This window comes from Pleurodeles waltl, chromosome 6, assembly GCF_031143425.1.
Source record: "Pleurodeles waltl isolate 20211129_DDA chromosome 6, aPleWal1.hap1.20221129, whole genome shotgun sequence".
Taxonomy (NCBI): Eukaryota; Metazoa; Chordata; class Amphibia; order Caudata; family Salamandridae; genus Pleurodeles; species Pleurodeles waltl.
The window spans coordinates 963238696-963256742 of NC_090445.1; the positions used below are offsets into that span (position 1 = coordinate 963238696).

At 43.4% G+C, this 18047-nt stretch overlaps 1 protein-coding gene across 1 annotated transcript in view; it reads left to right on the plus strand.

Moving 5' to 3' along the window:
• Positions 1-18047, plus strand: part of CCNJ (cyclin J) — a 101679-nt gene that overhangs the window by 14829 nt on the left and 68803 nt on the right. The window contains exon 3 of the mRNA XM_069239793.1: positions 2069-2279. Coding sequence (XP_069095894.1) covers positions 2069-2279 — 211 coding nt within the window. The remainder of the gene's footprint in view (positions 1-2068; positions 2280-18047) is intronic.

An 18047-nucleotide genomic window follows, 5' to 3' on the forward strand; every position in this document is an offset into this window, starting at 1 on the left:
TTTTTTTTTTCCATTTAGTTTACTTGGGATATGTTGGGTAGACTAACTGGGTATGTGGTCGAGGTCATAACTCAATCCTTGAGCTTTAATGACCTTAGGAATGACTGTAAGACACCAACATCAATTGAAATATTAAAAACAAAGTGTCCTCCAAAAATGGCCCCCAGTTGATAATGCAAAGTGGTTTACCAACTTAGTGAAGAATAATGGAGATGCATTGTCCTTGTGTTTGGATCCAAGTACGGCATCCTCTGCCACTGTAGCCTCTTTTGAGGCGATATGGTCCAGGAATTGGTAATTTCTCAGGTTGTCAATCGCCCCAAAATATTGCTAGGTGGTTAGATACAGATTTTAAGGGGCAGTACGCCCTTCTCAAACCAGTTAAATTGGTCCCTCTTGGCGGTTATCTTACAAGGTCAAGTCGTAGGATCTATAAGTTGGCTTTGGAAACAAAGAATGAGATCAGGGCAGAGGCCTTCAAATCACTACTCACTGCCAGTAATAGTAGGGGCGCTTGCATTTTTTGGGAATTGATTAATACCCCTTCTTTAAAGATTTCCCTGTAGCTGAGAATGCCCCAGTTGTTAGCCCCACTAGTTGAGTTGAGCACTTGTGAAGAAGCCTAAGTATGGTGTTGCAGTCCCCTATCTGAGCTCACTGCGACAGGTGATTCAGTTGTATTATATGGTGGATTGGCCATGCAGCCTGATGAAGTGAGGACAGTTATTAGTCGATGCCCTACTTGTAAGGCATCCAGCCCTTACAGGGTCCCAGCTGACCTTTTGAAAGATAATATTGATTTTTGGGCTAATCTATTAATTGTTCTGAACTGTGATTACATGATTGGACCCCTGAAATCCTGGTCACACTCTGAAATCGTACTAGTTTTCAAGAAAAGGGAATAGAGGGAGCCCAAAATGTTATTGCCCTTTTTCCCTATTTAATGCGACATGTGTAATCATGGTTATAATTATCTTGGAACGATTGCAGGTCTGGACAAGAACATCCTGTCAGATTTGCAGTTTGGCTTCAGGGCAGGTTTAGGCACTGTTGAGCAGTGCCCAAACATTCAGTTAATTATTAACAAATATACCCTGGCCAAGAAAGGACAGATTTACCTTGCTTTTATGGACTTAAAGTCCACTTTATATCACATGAATTGAGCTAAACTCTGTAGCATTATGTCGGCAATGGGAATTGAGCCTGCTGGGTGAATTGTCTTAGAGAGTTGCATTGTGAAGTCACAGCGTCTGTTAGTAATTTCCCCCGCTGGGACGGTCCTGATTGTTTCCCCCTTTTTAGGGGTGTACGGTGGATCTGCGTTTTAGCACCTTTTTTAATCTCGCTTTATACCAATGATCGTGAATGGTGTATTTTGACTTCCACTTGATTGCGTATTCAAGCAGCAGACATTGAAAGCATGTCACTTCTGTTTTGCGTTGAGTCAAAAAAGCATTTGCTTTTCTCAAAGGTGTTTAGTTCACAGCTAGAACTGTGGATTTCTAATTTAAAGAAAAAAAAAAGCCCACTCGACTCTGATAGGTTATTTAAACCACAGAAGGAAGTATTTTCCTTTGTGTGCCAGCATGCAGGATAGTCACTACCTAGATGTGGGTGCTAAGCATGGTGAATCACTGAAAAACATGAGTTTTCTAAGTTATCCTTATGATGGTTTGGCTGGTATCTAGCTGTTGTATTCTAGATGTAATAAATTATTGCAGTTTGTTTGTAGCATAGGGTGGACTTTACAATGTTTTATTGTGTTTGAAACAGTTTTTTTGTCTGTTGGCATTAGCTCTGAAGACATTTCAGGCTACTCCATCTATTTGGTTTATGCAGTTGCTGCAAATGCATTGCTTAAGGGGATGACAGGTTATGGATCTTACTAATTTTTGTTGCCAGCACTACGGTGGTCAGTGGATGGAACGAACCATTGAAATGTGTATTGCAGTGAAATGCCCCTACTGCAGAATGTCCTCTTGTTTTAGTTTATATTATTGTTTGTAACTTATGTATTAAGCTGTTGGAAAATGCTATAAATCAGTGTCTTTTTCCCCTCTTTTCGTAGGAGCTGAAACTACCATCTTACAAAGGACAATCACCACAGTTAAATCTAAGACGCTATTTTGCAGATCTGATTGCCATCGTGAGCAATCGATTCAAGCTATGTCCTACTGCACGCCATCTTGCTGTTTATCTTCTTGACCTCTTCATGGACAGATATGACATTTCAATCCAACAACTGCATGTGGTCGCTCTTTCCTGTTTACTTTTAGCAAGTAAGTGTGTGTCTGCTTGACATTGCTTTATTACAGTGTCATATCTGAAACTGCAAAACACTTAATGCTTTCTGCAGTGTATACAGTTTTCAGGCACTGTTGTGCTGTTCTTTCTTCATAAAGCTGTGACGTATGTTGCACACAATAAAAGTGCTAGATAGCATAACACAGTGTGTAAATTGAAGCTGATTTATGCTCTTATGGTTAAATACCCAGCTTTGTATTATAGGGAAAATTAAGCACTGAGATGACCCAGAAGTGTTTTAGAGCTTGTTTAACGGCTGTTATAGGAGTTGCGTCATTACGTCTATTGTGGATGGGCACTGCCATTACTGTCGGACAAAAAGTGAGTGAATCACTGCTTCTATACCTTTTTGCATAAATATTGTAAACCAATAGTGTATACCAAGTAGATTTGACCTTCTGGCTTTCTGCCTGGCCTAACACACTGCTTGTTCTGTGTCCTCACCATGTTTTGTTCCCCCCTCCCCCCACTTCATGCTGGAAACATTCTAAAGTATTCAAAGACTTACCCTTGCATCATTTTGTTTTGCCTTGTTTTTATATTTACTCATATGGTGTCTTCTCTCTAAAACTGCAACTTCATTGAAAAATTTCCTTCCACTATTGAGGTATTTCACCCTATTTGTTATTTCTTCCCGACTGTGCAGATTTAAACCCGCTTATTTTGGTACTTTTTAGGTCGAGCGCGCAAGCGCTTTGACCTGGAGTAGGTATTCTAGGCTTTTAACCACGCCCCCCTCACGCCCATCACTTTCACTCGTTTGTGGGCTTGCCTTTCAAAAATCACTTGATGTCATTCATAATTGCTTTACATTTGTCCTGCCTTTAGGCTGTTTTTTGTCACACCTTGCAGACTGCCCCTGTTACATGGATTATTGCAGGATTGTTGATATACTTCAGCGTGGGAAGCTAATTTTATTCTAATCTAATGTCTCTCCCCTTCATGGTGCATGGCAGCCGTGGCGCTCACAGCACGAACAGACACAACAGCATGAACTCGATCAGCGGTATTGAAGTGCTAGTCATATTAGTCAGTTACCTAATCAGAGTAATTTCTTGTGGCTCTCCCTCAAAACACTTGAAATTGGTAAATGTTTTACGTAAAGAAATTCTCAAAGCCAAAGCAGCTCTCCTAGTACAGCGGAGAGCTGATAGTATAATATTCATTGCACGCAGGAAAAACTCGACCCCATAATGTTTTGCAAGCATTCTTTTCCCCAACATTGTTGCCCATAACTCAGCCTGTGATGGTCCTAGGGCAATGGGATCACCGCCAAAACTTTCAGCACAACATGCCTTTCTGTGTAGGTCATCTCTGGGTCCCCACACCACTAGGTTAGTGGGGACCCCTAAAATAATAACCCTTCACACCATTCAGTCTCTTTTTAAGATTTCTCACGGCAAGGACTTTTGTTTTCTGGCTTTTGTTTTAAGGGCCTAGTTTGTAATTTCATTGCTATATGCCTGTTAACCCTGAAAATATGTAATGCATTATTTTATCTAGGGGCTACATAGATGATTACTATGTATTATGTATTGCCATTTCCTTTTGTGTGGTTATGCCCTCTAAGCTCTAACTATATAGTTACATGACCATGTTTCTTACAAATGCTATTTTCATTGTAGTGTCTTCTAGGGGCAGTTTTGAGCATTACAGTCTAATGCTAAAAGATCGTTTCTTCTAAAGGTTTAAATGATAATTGTATATGTTTTAATAATCTCTCTTTATTACAACTATGACCATAATTCAGGCCAGTTTAACATCCGTATTACAATGTGACTGTTTGAACACTCTTGATATGTTTGAGTGACCCTTCTTGTTTATTTTCCCTCTGTGGCTGTCTTGTCTTTTGTTTTGCAGAATTGTGTTAGACAGCCAGCAACTCTGAGGATGGGGTGGTGAAAATAGTATTCTATTGAAATTAGCATGGGCGATTTAAATTAGGATGCTAAATGGCAAAGTTATCCTATTCTGATGGAGAAGGAAGGTAAATGGAAGTGCTTTAGTTGTATGCAGGCCCACGAGGATTATATGGCAGGAAAAGACGAAATTATGAGGCAGGGTTGACCAATTTATGTGGCAAGAAAAGTCCAGTAATGAATTTACAATACCAATAGCTCTAACTCAAGAAAATGCAAGACCTATTGCATTGCAAATGCTTGTTTCTCTATGCTTTTGATGTTTCTTGCCAGCAGTTCATAGATGTCACCTCCATGCATTCAAATGGTTCTGTAAGCCAGAGTGCCCTGAAGCAGGGTGTTCAGTCTGGAACAGGAAGTTTGACTCTTGATTCTGAGCTGATGTGGCAAACACACTAAGGCATAACTCAAGAGTTTTGTAGGGTGGGTCAATGTGCAGTTCAGCTATTCTACCTAAAAATTAGGTAGAAATAAACAACCAGAGTTTGTGCTAAGAGCACTTTTAATATCTAGTTATTTTTTTGGCACTATGTAGTAATGATTATTTCAGATCAGTGAAAAGCACCTAAAGCAAACCAAGTGAGTCTCAGTATGGTACAATAAACAAGTAATTCCACTGTGAGAATAGCTATTCTAGGTGGGATTACAGGACTTCGAGTATATGTAAAACCTAATGCAGTTTTTACACTGTTTGTAAAGCACTTTTTCCTGAAGCTTGTAATTTATCTAAAATGCAAAAGACAAAGTAGGTGAACAGCCTAAACAACGTAAGCTAAGCTATGTGTACGTTTAACACGGAAGCAGAACAGCGATTGCCTTAACCACATCTGGCTGCATGTCTGCCTTAACCACGTATATGCCTAAACCACGCATATGCATGGTTAAGGCAGAGAGCAGTCTAGTGGTGTGAATGGGTGGAGTAGGAAGGATCTTTACAGTGGTGAGGGTTTTAGGGCTCAGGGCGAGGAGGGCCTAGGGCCAGGTTTGGGGCAGGTGAAGATTTTAGGGGTGAGGGTGGGAGGGGTCGGAGTAATTTAGTTTTTAGGGGTGGGGGAAGTTTTAGGCCTCATGGTGGGTGGGGTAGTGGGCAGGTTTTTTGTTAAGAGGTGGTGGTTGTATAACAGTCATGCATGCCGTTACTGCATATTCCTTTACTAAGCATGCTTTTGCAACACAACTTGTTGTAATGGCTTGCCTTGTAAAGGTGTGGGTGGTAAAGACGTAGTCGTGGATCCAACAGTGTTAAAGCAGGAGTTGTTCTGGCATGCATGGTTGTGTCATACAACCAACAAAGTATCATCATTGGATTGCAGTACAGCTGTTGTGATAAGCCATTCACAAACAGCTTACCTGCATAATTGCCAAAGCTTGAAACTTTTTACATCTTCAGACTTAGTGCAGATGGTACCTGTAATTTTAGGGGACAGTGGCTTAAAGTTCTTGCTCGCACACAATGGCATAGTGGAGGTGCACCAGTCTTTTGGTTGTAGTTGAATTCAACTAGGGCAATATTTTAGGAACCACTGTCTAGCCAACTGGATGCTGAATGGCTGCACACAGGTTAGTGGTGGCAAAACAAAATAGAAGAAATTATAAAGTTGGCTCAAAGATGTGTGTCCTTGCCAGGCTGAATCTTCTCCATATCAAATCTAATTGCAGGAGTCGATCAGACAGTCAGCTTTTCTCTATTACAGGTTACAAAAGGCTCAATGCATCAACTGTTTGGAGTCTTCAGCAGCCCAGTGCCTCATTGTGGTGACTCATGGGTCACAGGGCGAGGGTTCACCTGGTGCAGAGTTCTGTATGCAAGGGACACTGATGCACGGGGCCACAACCTGTGATGCACATCATCAGTCTATAACATGGGGGCCACCACAGATAGTCATAGCTCATTATATTAAGTCCTAACATGGAATGTGCAAGGTATGGTCACTCCCACCATGTGCTGTTGCATTCATGCCTACTTCAAACACTGCCCCATGCACTTTGCAATACGGCGAGAAACACACCTCACAATAACGGAGCTGCAAAAGATCCAAGCGAAAAGGGGGGGCAGTGTATGGCCAATCTGCATCGGCTTATGCTCACAGGGTACTCACTTGGCCTGCTCTGGGGGGTCCCCTATGTAGTAGACCAGTGGTACTCCAAGTACGGCCCGGGGGCCGTATGCATCCCTTTTGACCTTTACATGTGGCCCACAGTTAAACCGCAGCACTGGGCTGCTGTTTACTTTACCAAACATCCGCATTCATAAAGATATTAAATAAATGGCAAGCCTTTATTTACAGGCAACCCTGTAAAGTCGAAGGGCACTTTAGATCAAAATAGGAGAGTAGAGGAGAGAACCCTTATACATCAGAGGCAACTCTGTGGCATATTCTATAATAGTTGTTACAACCAGGAAAAGAGCCACAGTTCCCCTCCATCAGCTGGGCCAGACAAGCCACTCCGACTCAGTATGACTCTTCGCTTCCTAAGCTCAAAAGGAAGGCATCCTGCGACTGTAGAGAAAAAAACTATTTAGCATCAATAGACCTCAGAGGCATACCTGCATGTGCCTATGATTTCCCCCTCCCCCCCCCCCCCAACTCCACCCAGTCACAAGAGTTTCTTGCGCTTTGTTATGTACCAGATATTCTATCAACTTGCTATGCTCCTTTTTGGCATAGTCTGCCCCTAGAGTGATTACAAAATGCTTGGCTACCATAGCATCACAGTTGAGAAGGTAGGGGGATACACGTATGTCCATACCTAGATGACTGGTTGGTAAAAATAACAAGCCTCTTAAAACCATGCCAGAATAACACCAAAACAGTTACTTACACACTCCACAAGCGGAGGTTCTCAATAATTCTGGAGAAATCCTTGTCAGAGAGGGAAAAGTCCTTTCTAGGAGCAAGACCCAACCCCGTGTGGGTGAAGGCCTTTTCCACAATGAAGAGGGCCCTGGCTTTAAGAGACCAAGCTTGCTGTTACCAGAAGGGATCGTCTCTGATAGTGAGGACAGTGGTAAGGATGGTGGTAATGAAGGCCCCGGGCATACCACTGATTCCTGTACCAGGTTACTTTTGGGACCAATTTAAGAAAGGCTCCACAATCTATGGTCATACGTGTTGGGGAATTGGAAAAAATCTAGAGGTAGTAATGCAGAAACAGGAAAAACATGATGGAGCTTGAGCAACGCAGCAGTAGGTAGGTCCTGCCTGAAGCCAACTAAAACTCTGACCGTTCCCACAGATGCATCACCCATGGGGAACCTCAGTATTGAGGGAGTATGGAAAGGAAGGGAAGCAGTCCAATACATAAACGTATTGGACCTAAAACCAGTTTTCCTAGCATTGAAGACCTCACAGACCCAATTATAGGGAAATGCAGTATAGATCCAAAAAGACAGCACAATGTTTTACTTCAACAAGAATTGAAGGGCAAGTCATATATACATTGTCAAAGCAATCTCAAACCATCTGGAGATGGAAAATGTAGAAACGGATATCCTTAATAACAATACACCTAGGGGGCAAAGAAAACAGTGGCAGAGAGTTTAAGCAGACAAGCAACCACAGTTGCTACTAAGAGTGATTCAAGAATGAGGCACACCAGAGGTAGGTCTAGTCGCAACACCAAAATAATGCAAAATGCCAAAGCCTGACATCCTGCACCAGTGGTCCCTGGGGACTGCCCTGTTGATAGACAGGCCAATGAAATTTTCCTACACTTTTCCATCAGTTCCTCTTATACCAGTAGTGGGAAGCAAGTGCAAACAGTTGCAGATGGTTTGAATCCTGGAAGCTCCACAGTGGGCACGAAAAAACAGTTTTAAGGTCGAGCCTAAGAGCATATGCGCTCTCTCTCAACATGTAATCTACTTCCATGGGCTTTCACCACACCCATCAGTTTCATTCATTCCTTGGCCTGGCTTTCAAAATTCCCTTGATTTTGTAGGTAAATGCTTTGTTTGTCCTGTGTTGAGGCTGCTTTGTTACCGCCTTGGAGACTGACACTGTTACTTGGATTATTGCATGATGGGCCATATACCTTAGTGTGGTGCACTACTTTTTTTTTTTTTTTTTTTTTTTGTTTTTTTTTTTCTTCCTCTCCTTCAAGCTCCCATTTAGCACAGCTTCTTTGACGCAGAAAAACAAGAATCATTATTTCTCTTTCTTATCCACTTTCAAGAGGATTTACTTTGACAGTAGTGTTGTTATTGGGGATATGGGGCCAGATCCTCAGTTCAGATGGAAATTGTTGAAGACCTAGTCATAGTTAAGATTAATATTGGAGGGTTAATTTGGTTTCTAGCCACTTTACACTTCGGTGACACTTTTGTAGCCAGTGTCATCTCTTGGTTTTGGAGTCAACTCTCTCACCTCACAGGCCGAACTGGTTCTAGTTTACACATTAATCCGAAGGCCTAATTATGACACACAGGGTTACAATGTTTTTGAACTGTCTAACTCAGTTGTTTAAATCGACTGTTATCCTGTGCAGCTAGACCCCAGCTCCTGAAAGTGCTGGAAAGATGATTGGTCTAGATTACTTCGGCTGAGGCTGCTCTAGTTTTCTGTGCCAAAGAAAAGTTACTTCTGTGATTTGAATGGCAGTATCTCTTCGCTGAACATTGACAAAGGCGGATGTTTTCTCCTGATCACTGTGGAAGTGGTCATTTTGTTAAGTGTTCTGGTTTTCAACAAAGACTATATACCAAATCATCACCTTCTGATTAAAAAGGATATACCCTACTTAATATACTATGAAGATATATCCCAATCAGTGCCTGAACAAGACTTTATACTGAGATTCATTGTTGTCAGTACTGTACAAACAATTCCAAATTCATCTGCCACCTAGATTCAGATCTTTCACCTCCACCCCTACAATTCAGAGTTCTTCCCAACTTATTGGCCTTCTCTCCATGCTGCCCTTTTACAGCCTTTCATTTTTTCATAAGATCATCATCATCATCATAAACGATTCTCTCATCTTGAGCCCCTGTAGAGTGTTTAAAATAAAGTGCCTCCCTGTAAGGAAATGCCTCCTTGGCATGGTTGCCCCCTGACTTTTTGCCTTTGCTGATGCTATGTTTACAATTGAAAGTGTGCTGAGGCCTGCTAACCAGGTCCCAGCACCAGTGTTCTTTCCCTAACCTGTACTTTTGTATCCACAATTGGCAGACCCTGGCATCCAGATAAGTCCCTTGTAAACTGGTACTTCTAGTACCAAGGGCCCTGATGCCAAGGAAGGTCTCTAAGGGCTGCAGCATGTCTTATGCCACCCTGGAGACCTCTCACTCAGCACAGACACACTGCTTGCCAGCTTGTGTGTGCTAGTGAGGACAAAACGAGTAAGTCGACATGGCACTCCCCTCAGGGTGCCATGCCAGCCTCTCACTGCCTATGCAGTATAGGTAAGACACCCCTCTAGCAGGCCTTACAGCCCTAAGGCAGGGTGCACTATACCATAGGTGAGGGTACCAGTGCATGAGCATGGTACCCCTACAGTGTCTAAACAAAACCTTAGACATTGTAAGTGCAGGGTAGCCATAAGAGTATATGGTCTGAGAGTTTGTCAAACACGAACTCCACAGCACCATAATGGCTACACTGAAAACTGGGAAGTTTGGTATCAAACTTCTCAGCACAATAAATGCACACTGATGCCAGTGTACATTTTATTGCAAAATACACCCCAGAGGGCACCTTAGAGGTGCCCCCTGAAACTTAACCGACTATCTGTGTAGGCTGACTAGTTCCAGCAGCCTGCCACACTAGAGACATGTTGCTGGCCCCATGGGGAGAGTGCCTTTGTCACTCTGAGGCCAGTAACAAAGCCTGCACTGGGTGGAGATGCTAACACCTCCCCCAGGCAGGAGCTGTAACACCTGGCGGTGAGCCTCAAAGGCTCACCCCTTTGTCACAGCACCGCAGGACACTCCAGCTAGTGGAGTTGCCCGCCCCCTCCGGCCCGGCCCCCACTTTTGGCGGCAAGGCCGGAGAAAATAATGAGAATAACAAGGAGGAGTCACTGGCCAGTCAGGACAGCCCCTAAGGTGTCCTGAGCTGAGGTGACTCTAACTTTTAGAAATCCTCCATCTTGCAGATGGAGGATTCCCCCAATAGGGTTAGGATTGTGACCCCCTCCCCTTGGGAGGAGGCACAAAGAGGGTGTACCCACCCTCAGGGCTAGTAGCCATTGGCTACTAACCCCCCAGACCTAAACACGCCCTTAAATTTAGTATTTAAGGGCTACCCTGAACCCTAGAAAATTAGATTCCTGCAACTACAAGAAGAAGGACTGCCTAGCTGAAAACCCCTGCAGCGGAAGACCAGAAGACGACAACTGCCTTGGCTCCAGAAACTCACCGGCCTGTCTCCTGCCTTCCAAAGATCCTGCTCCAGCGACGCCTTCCAAAGGGACCAGCGACCTCGACATCCTCTGAGGACTGCCCCTGCTTCGAAAAGACAAGAAACTCCCGAGGACAGCGGACCTGCTCCAAGAAAGGCTGCAACTTTGTTTCCAGCAGCCTTGAAAGAACCCTGCAAGCTCCCCGCAAGAAGCGTGAGACTTGCAACACTGCACCCGGCGACCCCGACTCGGCTGGTGGAGATCCAACACCTCAGGAGGGACCCCAGGACTACTCTGATACTGTGAGTACCAAAACCTGTCCCCCCTGAGCCCCCACAGCGCCGCCTGCAGAGGGAATCCCGAGGCTTCCCCTGACCGCGACTCTTTGAATCCTAAGTCCCGACGCCTGGGAGAGACCCTGCACCCGCAGCCCCCAGGACCTGAAGGACCGGACTTTCACTGGAGAAGTGACCCCCAGGAGTCCCTCTCCCTTGCCCAAGTGGAGGTTTCCCCGAGGAACCCCCCCCTTGCCTGCCTGCAGCGCTGAAGAGATCCCGAGATCTCTCATAGACTAACATTGCGAACCCGACGCCTGTTTCTACACTGCACCCGGCCGCCCCCGCGCTGCTGAGGGTGAAATTTCTGTGTGGGCTTGTGTACCCCCCGGTGCCCTACAAAACCCCCCCTGGTCTGCCCTCCGAAGACGCGGGTACTTACCTGCAAGCAGACTGGAACCGGGGCACCCCCTTCTCTCCATTCTAGCCTATGCGTTTTGGGCACCGCTTTGAACTCTGCACCTGACCGGCCCTGAGCTGCTGGTGTGGTGACTTTGGGGTTGCTCTGAACCCCCAACGGTGGGCTACCTTGGACCAAGAACTGAACCCTGTAAGTGTCTTACTTACCTGGTAAAACTAACAAAAACTTACCTCCCCCAGGAACTGTGAAAATTGCACTAAGTGTCCACTTTTAAAACAGCTATTTGTCAATAACTTGTAAAGTATACATGCAATTTTTATGATTTAAAGTTCCTAAAGTACTTACCTGCAATACCTTTCGAATGAGATATTACATGTAGAATTCGAACCTGTGGTTCTTAAAATAAACTAAGAAAAGATATTTTTCTATACAAAAACCTATTGGCTGGATTTGTCTGAGTGTGTGTACCTCATTTATTGTCTATGTGTATGTACAACAAATGCTTAACACTACTCCTTGGATAAGCCTACTGCTCGACCACACTACCACAAAATAGAGCATTAGTATTATCTATTTTTACCACTATTTTACCTCTAAGGGGAACCCTTGGACTCTGTGCATGCTATTCCTTACTTTGAAATAGCACATACAGAGCCAACTTCCTACACTCCCTTTATGGCCAAAGATACCTTTCCATTCAGAATTCTCAGCACCTTGAATAAACCACCACCGCTTACACCTCTGTGCCTTGCACAAGTTCTTGATCCAACTTGTATACAGACTACTTTTCCCATGTGTGGTCGCTGTTCTGATCAAACCGATAATTAATCAAATATGAGATTTAGTTTATTAGATTCTAAACATACTCACATTATAATAGTCATAACGTTCAAGTTAAAAGTAAAATTAATTACAATATCATGGACTTACGTTTCGTTAAATTAGTGATAAATAAAAACTCTTTAAAAAAAAAAAAACTACGCCTTACGAAGGAAAAAGACTAACAGATATCCATTTATAACATCGCATTTAGTTGAACAATATATTTTTGGAGGGACTTCATTAAACCCTCGTCACATATCACACATAATCTTCCAATTAGGAAACCATATCACCTTTATAGAGTGAGATGATGAAATAGTCATAGTGCCTTACTTAACTCCTTTTAAGTCTTGGGGGTGTATGGGCTGCATCCTTCCGAATTTTTTGTTTTCAGCTTCAAGTCGACTTTTATTCCATGAATGGCCCACTTTGCCTCCACTGTCAGATCTACTCGGCTTTTAGCACGCGTATCTGTTATAAGTTGTGAAAGGACCCAAGTGTACTAATTTTTCTGACGCCATTTTCTGTTTTTCGGTTGTGTAAGCACGGTCTGTTTTCTGGGTGGCCCTGTTTGGATTAAACTTTCCCATATTCCCTTTATCTTCCGCCTAAGGTTCTTTGCAGTTTAAAAAAAAAAAAACTGTCATAAGAACAAAGAAATGGGACAAGATGATAATATGCTTTTATTTTCTTTATCGTTTGTTTCTTTACTTAGTGTAGTTACTTGTTGTACCATTATCTCTCGTTGCTTCTGACATACCACTTTTCTCATTAATCACTTTCTGTGTGCATACTAGTCCACTCCTTGCAAAAATAGTTATATCAAGCCTCATCCGTTTCCTGGCTCAGTGGTCTGCATCTCTGTTTATTTCAAAGCTACATAAGCTTGATTTGGAATTTGTCTTTAGCAAGTGTCGGCTGGAGTGGCAGGTTCTTCTCTGTACTTCTAGAGGCATCCACCATATACAAGAAGTGTTTTTGACATATCCTTACATTCTTTTCCTTCTGCCCGCACCCTTCATCCAGGCCCCCCCTTTCCAAATCCATTGTCTCTCAGTTCATTGAAACAACATAAACATCGTAGAAGCATAGCCACCATTGTCCTGTTCTATTCTTAATTTATTCAAGTATTTTTAGAGCCCAATTTTACCTTGGCTGGGCAAGGTCATTACAGGTAACCTAGGCACTATTTGCACTAAAATGCAGATGTTGAGATAATAGAGCATTTGTGTATTAGTAAATTATAGCAATTTATTTTCTTCGCCATAATTTCTACTTCTGTTCATGTGCAGTTATGTCAGTGTGACAATATGCCTAGTTATATCATGGGATAGTAAAATATGAGCGAATTTATGATCAACGAAGAGCACAAAGGGCTAGTGTCCAGCCACCAGCACCCAGCAGCTGGGTTGGAGTGCAAAAGACACCGGATGTGAGAAGAGGTGTGTCTCTCAGCAAAGATTGGACATCTGCCGGAAAGCTATTTTTGTTTGATACCCTAACTCCGTGGATGCAAACATGCCTTGAATTCTTTGGGGTTTAGGACTTGATGAGCATCTGCCCAAATCCTTTCTTCAAAGCATGTATTTTCGATAAATATACTACTTGTAGTGATACAACATGCAGATCCTGGAGGACTATTTCACACTGTAATTTTCTAGAATTTAAAGACCTCTGCAACATAGGTATAACATTGTATAGAAATGCAATTGCCACTGGTGTGGTCATCACAGTGATAAGGCCTTATGTCTACGTCTAGCTCCCTAAAAAGCTCATTGGTGTACTGCAAAGATGCCAAAATCTGGCTGCCACATAATGCCTGAAGCAGCAAGCATACTAATATATCACACTAGCCTTGAAAGCCTCAGGTTGACTCCTGGTGGATGTAATGATTGTGTTCAAAATCCTGTGTACGATTTACAAGGCTTACTGAGGAACAAGGAACAGGTTGTCTGCAAAACTGTACACCCTGATTTACCCTCAACAAGAAACCTATGCTCGGACAATACAACATCTGGTTACTCAATATACCATCAAGCTGCTGAGACCTGAAGGAGGGTCCCAGGGAGTCAAGGGCTCAGACTAGAATGCATTGTGGCAAACCCTTGGGGCAGAGGCAAACTGTTGTATTTGATGCGGAAACCCGGAAACTGAACTTCTTTAAGCTGTCCTTAGCCTGATACTATCAGATGGGTACACAAATACTGTGTTAATTCCACATGGTTGATCCTTGAGAGCATGTTTATTCTGGGTTTCTATAATCTGTGAATGCCTTGGCCTGCCCTAATTGCTTGTTGGTAGTTTCTAAACAAAAAAATAGATAGCTAAAGCATGCACCCTGACTGCCTGTAATCGGTGCATATAAATGCTGCTTCCTATTACTCGGGTGGGGGGGTTAAAGGGAGGGGGGTATGGGTGACCATGGCAAGACATTATAGTTCTTTTATTCTGGCTAACTATAAACCTTGGATGTAGGGCTGCCTGTTATAGGGTAAATATAAAATAGTACCCGTCCTCGAGCAACAGAGAAGTAAACTCTGTTATCTGTTTGGCACTAATGGTGAATGATAAAGGACTGATTGCGACTTGCAGGTGTGGCATCAGACCATCGTTTTTGATTTGTACCCTGCCACATTTGTTTGTTTCCTTCTTAGTGGGCTGTCTAGTTTAATTTGTTTGTGGTCCTTCATTCCTGATTGTGACCTTCTGCCATGGCTGGCTGTAACCAGAGCATGGTGGTGTTTGCTGCTCTTGCTCGTGGGTAGTCACTAAAGAGTACTGCATTTCATGTGCTCACCTTTGAGTTACTCCTCAAGCAGAGCTCTTTGGACTCTGTGCATCCCTTACCCTGGATGCCTGTAACCAATGCATCCATGCCTTTGTCCGTTCCTTTGTCACTCCTGGTTAGTCTCTTAGATCTTGTGATAAAGCTGCCTGTATTCATTTATGCTTGTGTAACAAACCAGTCACTCCTGGTTACACTCTGTAGAGCATTTTCCCAGGCTGCCTGTAACCAGTGCATTACTACGGGTTGTTTCTCTATCACATCTTGGTGACTCTTTAAATGATTTGTGTGGGCTTGCAGCATCCAGAGCATGCTTATGAGTTGCCCACCTGTCAGTGCATGGAGGAATATAAAGATCTACCTTGAATGCCTGTATCCACTTCCTGCTATGGGATCCTACTCTGTTCCTCCTAAATGGACCTTATAAAGACCGTTTCAGACCGGAGCAATATATTTAATGTAAAACACATCTTGTATATCTCACTCCTTCTTCCTTCTTTACTCTAAATCACAGTGCCACTGCCTGGTAAAGAGCATCACACTGTTTAGTCAGGCAATACGCCAAAATCTTTCCTACGTGAGTCATGTTGCCATTCAGCACTCGTCATACCAAGCAATCCACCAAGATGAAACATGCTACCAACCCTTTGGTATGTTTTGTTCCCGCTTCAGTGGTTGAAGCGATATATAATGCAATTACAGCACAATGCAAGCTAGTTGTGTGATGTAATTTCCAACTTAATTTTGTGCAGTGTTGCTTTTGTAGTATTATTCCATGTTTCTAGTTAAAGGAATACAAAAGAGTGATTATACTATTGTGTACTGCTGATTAACTCATTGGGTTGTGACTTAATTCAGATATATCTGAAGAACGTACTTCATTCTGTCTAGGGGATACTCTAAAAATGTATCATCGTGAATGGCTGGCTGAAAAAGTAGTACTGTCTCAGTGGTATATATGTGATAATGTGTGGTGGGCTAAAGAAGACAAACGTTGCAGTTGACCTCCACACGAGTAAACAAACCGAGACAATGATTATTATAGAAGAGTGAAAGGTTGGCTAGCATTGCTTATTAGATCAATATCCTGTGCTTCAATAGTTGAGACTGTAATACCCACACAAGAGTACTAGATTAGCCCAAGAGACTTGCCACCCAGGATCTCCTACTTGTGCCCACCCCTTGCCTAGAAGATTCTTCACTCCCACTTAAGTAATTTCTGTTGTTTTTTATTGGCTGAAAAACCTCTTGTGGCAGACTGCTGGGGGGCAATCAGTAATTGACAAAATGCAATTTTGTACACAAAACAATCTTTCCAATTGCATGGTACCAGTGAAAGAATGCCACATATTGATCACTAATCTTTTAACAGTTGGGACTCTTGAAGGAAGTTGGAAGTATTTAATTTCCTCTCCATTGTCATTAGTGGTGCAGAAGAGAAATCGTGAAAGTTAGCATCTCTTAAAATGCACCTGCTTTTTAGGTTCAGCCCATTCGACGGTGCATGTGCTGTCTGTTACTAGGCATGTTGTGACTGTAAGAAATTGGATCATTATTGTGGTGGGCTACCCATCTCAAGGAATAATCACAGCCGTTGTCAGGGTGAACCCCCAAAGTCACCAAGTTAACCTGAGCTCAACCCATTGGTAGTGATGGCACAGTGCAGATTGGTTCAACTTGGGGGGAATGTGCAAATTATGGATGCAGTACCAAAAAAGTAATAAAGACATAATGCAATACAATAAAAATCTCGGATCAAATGTAAAATAGAGTAAAATTTTATGAACAAAACTGACAATTAATCAGGAGAACCTGATAGATAGATAGATAGATAGATATATATATATATATAATGTGTGTGTGTGTATGTTCGATGGCCTGTGTAGCTGCAGATACACATGCTATGCATACGTCTGCCATCTAGTGTTGGGCTCGGAGTGTTACAAGTTGTTTTTCTTTGAAGAAGTGTTTTCGAGTCACGGGATCGAGTGACTCCTCCTCTTCTGCTCCATTGCGCAGGGGCATCGACTCCATGTTAGATTGTTTTCTTTCCGCCATCGGGTTCGGACGTGTTTCCTTTCACTCCGACAGTTCGATTCGGAAAATCTTAAACTCTTCATTTCTCGTCGGTATTGTTTCGATCGTGTTACACCATCGATCGACACTTGCGTACCGTCGAAACAAACATCTTTACTCACCTTACCGCGCGCGCCCAACTCTGGCCTGGTGGGCCGACCGCATGGAAGCCTCATGGATCGCACTTCATTCCGATTCTGTCCTCGGTGCCACGCTAAATTCCCTGACACGGACCAACACCTAGTCTGTAACCTCTGCCTTTCCCCCGACCATCGGGAAGAAAATTGCGAGGCCTGCAGATTCTTCCGGTCAAAAAAGGTGCTCTGGGACAGAAGAGCACGGAGACTCGAGATGGCATCAAAGAGCACCGAACATCTCGACATCGAAGAGGAAGAAATTATGCAGACCGCAGTCTCCGTTCGAGGATCTGACCAGGATTCCGAGGAGGACAGACCGGTCACGGCAGGACAGCACATGAGTACGCCTGCCCCTGTGTCATCTAAGCCCAAACATAAGGCCTTGGGTACGCCACTGCCGGAAGACCATTTCTTGACCCGAAAGAAAACGCTCGATGACCAACCCACCAGCTCGGCACCAAAGAAGGCCACCCCTCTGTAGCTCCGTCTCTGAACCAAGCAAACACCACTCTTTCGAGTCGAAATCATTTTCGGAGCTGAGACCATCTTCAATCCCATCTTTTTCGATACCGAAAAAGCCAGCTTCGGAGCAGAAAAAACCTAGTTACACTGAGGAGCATGGACTTTCACAATCACTTAAAGCCACAAAACTACTGAGGACTCCCCCCAAATGGAAGCAATGGATGAAAGGCAAGCCAGGATTCATATCCATAAAGAGACTGGCAGAATTTAAACTGCACCTCCTCCAAAACCAAAGAGGAAATTAGCCTTTCAGGAGGAATTGCACACTACACAGCCTCCAGCTAAAGTGCCCAGAACAAAGGAGAGACCTCCACCTCCTCAATTTTCTCCTCCTCAGCCTCCTCCTGATTCTCCACATCTACATATCTCTCCTCATACCAGTCCTACACCTATGCAGTCACCATCGCACTCGTTTGATTCGCAGCAGGACAATGTGGATCCATG